This window comes from Pristiophorus japonicus, chromosome 15, assembly GCF_044704955.1.
Source record: "Pristiophorus japonicus isolate sPriJap1 chromosome 15, sPriJap1.hap1, whole genome shotgun sequence".
Classification (NCBI taxonomy): domain Eukaryota; kingdom Metazoa; phylum Chordata; class Chondrichthyes; family Pristiophoridae; genus Pristiophorus; species Pristiophorus japonicus.
Window position 1 is genome coordinate 43,752,910 of NC_091991.1, and position 10,650 is coordinate 43,763,559.

General features: G+C 48.1%; 1 protein-coding gene across 4 annotated transcripts in view; it reads left to right on the forward strand.

Moving 5' to 3' along the window:
* Positions 1-2,994: 2,994 nt before the first annotated feature.
* Positions 2,995-10,650, forward strand: part of samtor (S-adenosylmethionine sensor upstream of mTORC1) — a 181,564-nt gene continuing 173,908 nt past the window's right edge. For all 4 annotated transcript variants that reach the window (XR_011596754.1, XM_070900373.1, XM_070900374.1 and 1 more), the window contains exon 1: positions 2,995-3,177. Coding sequence is in view for 3 of the 4 variants with exons in the window: in XM_070900373.1 (XP_070756474.1) it covers positions 3,003-3,177 (175 nt within the window). In the remaining variant the exon portion in view is untranslated. The remainder of the gene's footprint in view (positions 3,178-10,650) is intronic.

Here is a 10,650-nt window from a genome sequence, read left to right on the forward strand (position 1 = left end):
TTTCAGTTTTAAAAGAAAACATTAAACATTTGTACCATATCCAAGTTAATAATTCATTTGCTATTTTAACATAAACAGCATGAAATATTGACCAAAAATATATCTTTCACACAATAGTTATTAGATTACTAAAAATCTGTCATTGTTTCAAAGTGATACAACAATCATTGCAGAACATTTTATGCTTAATTATGATCAGGATGTTATACTAAATTTATAAACTTGAAACAATGAATGAGAATGGAATGCTGCTTGGCACACTGGAAATCTATGACTGGAATAAAATTATGATTGTTTTATTTAATCTCAGGATGTGGATGTTGCTGACAAGGCTGGCATTTATCCCCAGTTGCCCTGAGAAGGTGCTGGCCTTCTTCTTGAACCTATGCAGTTTGTGTTATGTAGGTACTCCCGCAATGCGGTTAGGTAGGGAGTTTCAGACTTTGACTTAGCGATGATGAAAGAACGTGTGTGTGACTTGGAGGATAACTTGGAAGTGATGATGTGCACCCTGTAGATAGAACACACAGCAGTCACTGTACGCTGGTGGTGGAGGGGTTGGATGTTTAGGCTAATGGGTAATGACTGCTTTGTCTTGGATGGTGTTGAGCTTCTTGAGTGTTTGATGCAGCAGCATACTTCCAGGCAAGTGGAGAATATTCCATCACACCCCTGATTTGTGCCTTGTAGGTGGTGGAGAGGCTTTGGGGAGTTAAGGTGTGAGCCACTCGCCACTGAATACCCAGCCTCTGACTGTTTTAGTTGCCATGGCATTTATGTGACTGGTCAGTTTGGATCAAGTATGTTGAGCTGAAGCCAAACTGTAGCCTGCTGCATCGGCACAACCATTGGTGGTTACGAGGCACATATTGTTCCTCTCAATTTTTGTTTTGAAATGGTGTATGCCCCCACGCCAAATCACAGAATTGCCGTTGCTGCTCCTCCAATTCCGCTAATAAGGAACCAAGCATTAAAAGAAAGGACATTTCTAACATTAAATGATAATATTATTCCCTGTGTCCAGTATACAGTCCTGTCCCTGTCATGCCCACTGGTCGCTGAAGGCCTCAAGCGTACTGGTGGGCACCATGTGCTCCTTCTCCAGAGCCACCTGGTCGTGGACAGCCAGAAAGGCAGGTAGTCAGAACGAGGCAGTCATACACATGTGGTTGAGGTAGAAGCTAAAATATCATAAACAAACTTAAAAAATCTATTTTTTATTAGTTTAAAAATCTAGTAATCTTCGAGCAGAAACCCCCACAGGTTACGTCCAACCTAGACCTGTAGGTGGCTAACTTGGCCGGGCCCTGGAGCAGACCCAGGAGGGGGTCCTCCAACATGTGGGACTGAAGTGGAGCCAGAGGTTGAGAAGCAGCTGCTTCACATAGCATATGTATGGGCCCAGAATTTGCAGGCAGCGGTGAACCCAACCGCGATTGCTGCTGACCTTGAGGAAAGCTGCCCACAAAGATTTTGCAATCTCGGTCGCAAAAACGTCAGGTTTCTCGATTGATTGTAGCACTGTCAAAAGGGTATCCCCAGCGCAGTGCAGCAATGATGTCATCAAGCTGTCTAAGCAGTCGATCACATTGAAGAATTCTCACAGACAACAAACCAGGAAATAAAAAGCACTGATTCAATTCACTTTTAATTTATTTTACAGAGAACAAAATAAAAATTGGGACATACACATGTGGTTGAGGCAGAAGCTGAAATATTATAAACAAATTTAAGTTTTTTTAAAATTAATTTAAAAATCTAGTAATTTTCTATCAGAAAGTAGAAATTTGACATTCCACAAGTATAACATTTCTTTTTCAGGGCTAGAACAGTTGTTCAGCAGTCAATATGCCGTTAAAACCCCAGTTTCACCTGTTCCTCCAAGGCTTAACTTTTAACGGAAAAGCAAAATACTGTGAATGCTGGAACTTTGAAATAAAAGCAGGAAATGCTCAAAATACAGGTTGAGCCTCCCTTATCTGGAACCCTCAGGACCTGGCCTGTTCTGGATAAGGGATTTTTCTGGACGAGGGGTGGTCACGTTAAATTGGATGGTACAGGTATTCAGCAAGGGGATATCGGGGCTAACTGGCTTGGGGCTGGGAGTGCGGCAGAGAGATCATGGGGGGGGGGGGCGGTGGATCGTGGGGTCAAGCCAGCGATTGCGGGAGTCGGCTGCGAGGAAGGACTTCAATTTGTTCATGTCGGAGTTCTGTGCATGCGCCACCCAATGGCCGGGTATGGTTCTGGACGAGGGGTGGTTCTGGATAAGGGAGTTCTGGATAGGGGAGGTTCAACCTGTACTTAGCAAGTCAGGCAGCATCTGTGGAGAGAGAAAGTTATAACGATAGGTCACCGACCTGAAACTTTAACTCCGTTTCTCGCTCCACCAATACTACCTGACCTGCTGAGTATTTCTAGCATGTTATGCTTTTATTAACTTTTAATGGGGTGTCAACAGCATGATTAGATTGGAAAATATTAAGTTTTCGTCCGTTTAACTGATTTCACTGGCTATGGGGAGTTCCACCGCGGAACCTGTGGCGGAGCAGTGAATGACAACAGCAACTTTTATTTATATGGCACCTAACGTAGTAAAATGTCCCAAGGTGCTTCACAACAAATAAATTTGACACAGAGCCACGTAAGAGGATGACCAACAGCTTGACTGACTACAACTTCCGCGTTTATTTGTGCAAGGGCTAAATCTTAAAGTTGCAGTCAGTTTCAGCAGGGCATTGACGGCGAACGCTGACAGTTTGCCGTCATTACCACGAAAATCCGGGCCATGCGAGACCAGCGCTACTCTTCGCGCCCCAGAAAGTTAAGCAGGATGATCCCACTGATGCTACTCCTTTAAACTCTGGCGACGTCACCAGAGTTGTTTGTGTGAGCTTGCTGTCAGTCTGCGCGCGTCCACCAATGGGATGCGTCAGTGCCGTGCGGGAGGCGGAGCCCGAGCCGAGCCGAGCACTGCCGAGTGGAGCCGATTGGTCACCAGCATGGAGGAGGCTGTTGTTGGGCACCACAATGTCCGGGCTGCCGAGCAAGCTGCGGACCCTGCGCTTAGCGGCAGCCAGGCAGCGGCCTCCGAAGGGGACAGGAAGAGGGAGCAGGAGAAACTCTCCGGGGTGGTGAAGAATGTCCACAGGAAGCTGCGCAAGAAATATCGAGAAGGTAAAAAAAAGGGAAGGGGGCGGGGAGGGAGTGAGGCCCCGGTTGAACGAGCAAAGAGAGAGCCCGAGGGGTAGGCACCGCCTGGGGGATGAGACTGAAGAGAGGGGAGAGGGGAGAGGGGGACAGCTGCTGCTGGGACCCCCTGCTTCGTGAGCTCTTTAACTGCAGGTTGTAACAGTGCAGCAGACTCAACTGTATAGATCTGATTTTTATCTTGTTTACTCTCACTGCCATTCAATAATTTTGCTGTAAATTAACCCTCCCATGTGGATGATATATATATTAAAAACAAGAACACTGCTGGAAATGTTGCTTTTTTGAAGAACTCCAACTTCTTGCTGTCGAATATATTTGATTTATTTTCTAATCTTTAAGACAACAATGACTCTCATTCAGTTTCCTTTCCCAATAAATATATTTTCACAGTCTGAGGCTCCTGTACATTTAGAAATATATAGAGATAATGTCATAGCTGTAATATTTTTTTCTGAAGTGAGTTGGTGAGATAATTTGAGTATATGCAAGTTGTCAGTAAAGTATAATTTGTCCTGTGATTGCAGTTAATCTTATCACGTGTGGAGGAATTAGTGGCGTGTTTCAGGAGGTTGTCTAAACTATTTTGGAGTTTTTGCCCACTGGCTGAACCAGTATCAAAAGCTCTGTGATTTCCTGACTCAACATATTAACATCAGAGAACTCCGAGCAGTGATAGTGATACTGATTGATCCTCAAAAATGCCTGAAATGTTTAATCCACCTCAGGACAGCGGGAGAAAAATGCACCTGAAGGTGATGGGAGGTATAGAGAGACCCAGAAGGCTCCTCTGTTGTTTACTCATCTTTTATCAGATTAGGAAAATATTACAAATGTACTTTTGTTGATATGGAATTGGTTGTGGTGTAGTAAGCGGAATGCGCATTCACAATGCTAGTAGGAAGAAGTATACTAGTCCGTGTAGATTAGTACATAAGTACATTAGTCTCTAATCCCTGAGTTGGAGAACAAGTGGGCATCAGCAAGGTTCTGGAAACTTCTAAATGTGTTTTGTCTTTTGTGGCTTCTAGGACACCCATCGAGAAGGTGTGTAGTGTAAGACAGCCTCGAGAACGCATGACAAAAACTTGGAAGTGGTGGAATTTGCAAGGCCCAGTAACTTTGCTGGATCTTTGAGGTTGGTAGCCACAGTGGCTACCTGTAAAACATCAAATGTATAGATGTGCAAACCCATATGTAGGCCTATTATAAAAATAAAATCCAAAGTTATCAGATCAAAAGTTGAAATGCAGCACACTAATTATATTTGTATTTATAAACACTAAACATTGCTGAGTGTTAGCAGCATGTTGAATTCACTTTTTTTGAACAACTACTGTAACCCCAACCCAAATAATTATTCTACTCAAAGTTATTCAACCTCAACAATTGATATTTTGTGCAAATATGTTTCTTCAGGGTACATTGGACAATGTACCTGTATTGAGATATTACCAATATAAAGAACAGTCCAGCAGCAAGTTCTGTACAACAACTACAACAAAATCGGGGATGCTCAAGAGGCCAGAATTAGAGGAGTGCAGATATCTCTGAGGGGCTGGAGGAGATTACAGAGATAGGAAAGGGTGAGGCCATGGAGGTATTTGAAAACAAGGATGCAAATTTTAAAATCAAAGTGTTGCTTAGCAGGGAACCAATGTAGGTCAGTGAGCACAGGGGTGATGGGTGAACGGGACTTGATGCGAGCTAGGACACGGGCAGCAGAGTTTTGGATGACTTCAAGTTTACTGAGGGCGGAGCATGGGAGGCCAGGAAGTGAGGTCAGGAAGGCATGAATGTGGGTTTCAGCAGTAGATGAGCTGAGTCAGGGGTGGAGTCGAGCGATGTTCAGGAGATGGAAATAGGCGGTCTTAGTGATGCCGTGGATATGTGGTCGGTAGCACAAAATGGTGGAGAGACACTTACTTTGATCAGAACAAACAATTAACAAAAATGCATTTTTATTATTGAATTTTGACCAGCTAGAAAAGAGAACCATCTTATTTACTACTACAGCCTGTATAACTGTTCTTGGAGAATTGGTAGATAATTTAATGTAAAATTGAAACCAAGCCGAAGATATTGTTATTACTATAGTAATGTTCCATTAATTGTACAGATAACTTTGTTCTCTTAAGTGGTATATTTAGAGTGGACAACCAAAGTCTCTTTGGTCAGCTTTTGAGGAATAATTTGTTACCCAGTCCATCAGATCTTTATAAAAATTTACAGCACGGAAGGAGGCCATTTCGGCCCATCGTGTCTGTGCCGGCCAACCAAGAGCTATCCAGCCTAATCCCACTTTCCAGCTCTTAGTCCGTAGCCCTGTACGTTACGGCACTTTAAGTGCACATCCAAGTATCTTTTAAGTATGGTGAGGGTTTCTGCCTCTGCCACCCTTTCGGGCAGTGAGTTCCAGACCTCCACCACCCTCTGGGTGAAGATAATTCCCCTCATATCTCCTCTAAACCTCCCCCCATTTACTTCAAATCTATGCCCACTGGTTGTTGACCCCATCCACTCTACCCAGGCCCCTCATCAATCAAGTGTCTCCTCTGTTCTAAACAAAACAGACCCAGCATCTCCAATATTTCCTCATAGCCAAAATTCTCCAGTCCAGGCAACATTCTTGTAAATCTCCTCTGCACCCTTTCCAGTGCAATCACATCTTTCCTGTAACGTGGTGATCAGAACTGCACACAGTACTCCAACTGCGGCCTAACCAATGTTTTATGCAGTTCAAGCATGACGTTCTTGCTCTTGTATTCCATGCCTTGACTAATAAAGGCAAGTATTCCATATGCCGCCTTAACCACCTTATATACCTGGCCTGCTACCTTCAGGGATCTGTGGACCTGCACTCCAAGGTCCCTTTGTTCCTGTACACTTTTCAGTGTCGTACTATTTAATGTGTATTCCCTTGCCTTGTTAGACCTCTCCAAATGCATTACCTCACACTTATACAGATTGAATTCCATTTGCCACTGTTCTGCCCACCTGACCAGTACATTGATATCTTCCTGCAATCCACAGCTTTCTTCTTCATTATCAACCACAGCCTATATTAGTGTCATCTGCAAACTTCTTAATCATAACCCCTAACATTCAAGTCCAAGTCATTGATATATACCACAAAAAGCAAGGGACCCAGCACTGAGCCCTGCGGAACCCCCTGGATACAACCTTCCAGTTACAAAAACACCCATCAACCATTACCCTCTGCTTCCTGCCTCTGAGCCAATTTTGGATCCAACTTGCCACTTTGCCCTGGATCCCATGGGCTTTTACTTTGTGACCAGTCTGCCATGTGGTACCTTATCAAAGCTTTGCTAAAATCCACATACACTACATCAAATGCACTACCCTCATCGACCCTCGTTGTTACCTCCTCGGAAAATTCAATTGAGTAAGTCAGACACAACCTTCCCTTAACAAATCCATGCTGATTGTCCCTGATTAATCCATGTCTTTCCAAATGAAAATTTATCCTATCCCTCAGGATTTTTTCCAATAATTTTCCCACCACTGAGTTTAGGCTGACTGGCCTGTAATTACTTGGTCTATCCCTTTCTCCCTTTTTAAACAAAGGTACAACATTAGCAGTCTTCCTGTCCTTCAGCACCACACCTGTAGCCAGAGAGGACTGGAAAATGATGGTCAGAGCCTCTGCTATTTCCTCTTTTGCTTCTCCACAGCCTGGGATGCATTTCATCCGGGCCTGGGGATTTATCCACTTTCAAAGTTGCTAAGCCCCTTAATACTTCCTCTCTCACTATGTTTATCTCATCTATTATTTCACACTTCTCCTCCCTCATTGCAAAATCTGCATCGCCCCTCTCTTTTGTGAAAACACATGCAAATTATCCATTAAGAATCATACCCACGTCTTTTATCTCTTTCAAGGAACTTGTCTTGTATATGTGGAAATAGAATGAAGAAGTTGTTTGATGAACCACATTGGATATTGGTAATATTGACTTTCAAAGAGGAGGTTCCTCTTTGCGGATAAAAAATGGTGTTGACCATGGCTTAGTGGGTAGCACTCTCGCCTCTGAGTCAGGAGGTTGCGGGTTCAAGTCCCACTCCAGTGACTTGAGCACAAAATTAGGCTGACACTCCCAGTGCAGTGCTGAGGGAGTGCTGCACTGTTGGAGGTATCATCTTTCGAATGAGACGTTAAACTGAGGCCCCGTCTGCTCTTTTATGTGGATGTAAAAGATCCCAGAGCACTATTTCAAAGATGAGCAGGGGAGTCCTCACGGTGTCCTGGCCAATATTTAACCCTCAGCTAATATCACTAAAATAGATAGTCTGATCACAATGACATTGCTGTTTGTGTGTCCTTCCCGTACGTAAATTGGCGACCATGCTTCCTACATTACAACAGTAACTACACTTCAAAAGTACCTATCCAAAAGCAAAATACTGCGGACGCTGGAAATCTGAAATAAAAAAAATAAAATGCTGGAAATACTCAGCAGGTCAGGCAGCATCTGTGGAGAGAGAAACAGAGTTAACATTTCAGGTCGATGACCCTTCATCAGAACTGGCCGGTCAGATGCTGCCTGACCTGCTGAGTATTTCCAGCATTTTATGTTTTTACTTCAAAAGTACTTCATTAGCTGTAAAGCACTTTGGGACTTTCTGAAATCATGAAAGGCACTATATAAGTGCAAGTCTTAAAAAAAAAACTTTGCAAATTAGAATCATAGAATGATGTAGCACAGAAGAAGGCCATTCGGCCCATCGTACTGGTGCCAGTTCTTTGAAAGAGCTATCCAATTAGTCCCACTCCTCTGCTCTTTCCTCATAGCCCTGCAAATCTTTCCCCTACACGCATTTTTCCAATTTTCTTATGAAAGTTATTAATGAATCTGCTTCCATCACCCTTTCAGCCAGTGCATTCCAGATCATAATAACTTGCTACGCAAAAAACTTAACAATACAAGTTTTAAAAAAAAGTTTGAGACCACTTATTGGTCCAAGTTTTGGCCTGAGTTGCTCCTGTTTTTTTGGAGCAACTGGTTTAGAATGGAGTATCTTAGAAATTGCAATTCTCGGCATTTAGTTTGCTCCAGTTCTAGTCAGTTAGAACAGTTTCAGTTTGGAACAGATTTTTTTTTCCCCAAAAGGGGGCGTGTCCGGCCACTTACACCTGTTTTGAAAGTTTAGGCAGTGAAAACTTACTCCAAACTAACGTGGAATGGAGTAAGTGTAGATTTTTATACGCTCAGAAAAACCTTGCCTACACTTAGAAAATCAGGTGTAGGGTACAAATCAGGCGTAGGGAATGGGAGGGGGGGCGGTGTTTAAAGGGAAGTTTACAAACATTAAACACTTCAGTTTTACAAAGAGCCATCATCAACAATAAATGATAAATACATCAATAAATCAACCAATAAATCAAATCAAAAAAAAATTAATCAAAAATAATTTTTTTTTTAAATCAATAAATAAAACATTTTCTACTTATTGACTGCAGCACCGAGGAGTCCTCCAACAGCGTGCTGGGCGCCCCCACCACCCTCTCCCCAGTGTGTCTCTGTCAGTGTCTCTATCTCTCTGTCTGTGTGTCTCTCTCTCACTGTCTGTGTTTCTGACAGGGAGGTGGGGGTGTGTGTGTGTGCGGGGGGAGGTGGGGGTGTGTGTGTGTGCGGGGGGAGGTGGGGGTGTGTGTGTGTGCGGGGGGAGGTGGGGGTGTGTGTGTGTGCGGGGGGAGGTGGGGGTGTGTGTGTGCGGGGGGAGGTGGGGGTGTGTGTGTGTGGGGGGAGATGGGGCTGTGTGTGTGCGGGGGGAGGTGGGGCTGTGTGTGTGCGGGGGGAGGTGGGGCTGTGTGTGTGCGGGGGGAGGTGGGGGTGTGTGTGTGCGGGGGGAGGTGGGGGTGTGTGTGTGCGGGGGGAGGTGGGGGTGTGTGTGTGCGGGGGGAGGTGGGGGTGTGTGTGTGTGCGGGGGGAGGTGGGGGTGTGTGTGTGCGGGGGGAGGTGGGGGTGTGTGTGTGCGGGGGGAGGTGGGGGTGTGTGTGTGTGCGGGGGGAGGTGGGGGTGTGTGTGTGTGGGAGGGGAGGTGGGGGTGTGTGTGTGTGGGAGGGGAGGTGGGGGTGTGTGTGTGTGGGAGGGGAGGTGGGGGTGTGTGTGTGTGGGAGGGGAGGTGGGGGTGTGTGTGTGTGGGGGGGGAGGGTGTGTGTGTGGGGGGGGAGGGTGTGTGTGTGGGGGGGGAGGGTGTGTGTGTGGGGGGGGGAGGTGTGTGTGTGGGGGGGGAGGTGTGTGTGTGGGGGGGGGAGGTGTGTGTGTGGGGGGGGAGGTGTGTGTGTGGGGGGGGAGGTGTGTGTGTGGGGGGGGAGGTGTGTGTGTGGGGGGGGGAGGTGTGTGTGTGGGGGGGGGAGGTGTGTGTGTGGGGGGGGGAGGTGTGTGTGTGGGGGGGGGAGGTGTGTGTGTGGGGGGGGGAGGTGTGTGTGTGTGGGGGGGGGAGGTGTGTGTGTGTGGGGGGGGGGGAGGTGTGTGTGTGGGGGGGGGAGGTGTGTGTGTGGGGGGGGGAGGTGTGTGTGTGGGGGGGGAGGTGTGTGTGTGGGGGGGGGGAGGTGTGTGTGTGGGGGGGGAGGTGTGTGTGTGGGGGGGGGAGGTGTGTGTGTGGGGGGGGGAGGTGTGTGTGTGGGGGGGGAGGTGTGTGTGTGGGGGGGGAGGTGTGTGTGTGGGGGGGGGAGGTGTGTGTGTGGGGGGGGGAGGTGTGTGTGTGGGGGGGGGAGGTGTGTGTGGGGGGGGGGAGGTGTGTGTGTGGGGGGGGGAGGTGTGTGTGTGGGGGGGGGAGGTGTGTGTGTGGGGGGGGGAGGTGTGTGTGTGGGGGGGGGGAGGTGTGTGTGTGGGGGGGGGGGTGTGTGTGTGGGGGGGGGGAGGTGTGTGTGTGGGGGGGGGAGGTGTGTGTGTGGGGGGGGAGGTGTGTGTGTGGGGGGGGGGGGTGTGTGTGTGGGGGGGGGGAGGTGTGTGTGTGGGGGGGGGAGGTGTGTGTGTGGGGGGGGGGAGGTGTGTGTGTGGGGGGGGGGGAGGTGTGTGTGGGGGGGGGGAGGTGTGTGTGTGGGGGGGGGGAGGTGTGTGTGTGGGGGGGAGGTGTGTGTGTGGGGGGGGGGGTGTGTGTGTGGGGGGGGGAGGTGTGTGTGTGGGGGGGGGGGTGTGTGTGGGGGGGGTGGGTGTGTGTGTGGGGGGGGAGGTGTGTGTGGGGGGGGGGGGGTGTGTGTGTGGGGGGAGGTGGGTGTGTGTGGGGGGGGGAGGTGTGTGTGTGGGGGGTGGGTGTGTGGGGGGAGGGAGGTGTGTGTGGGGGGGGGTGTGTGTGTGGGGGGGAGGTGTGTGTGTGTGTGTGTGGGGGGGGGAGGTGTGTGTGGGGGGGGGGGGGGTGTGGGTGGGGGGGAGGTGGGTGTGTGTGGGGGGGAGGTGGGTGTGTGTGGGGGGG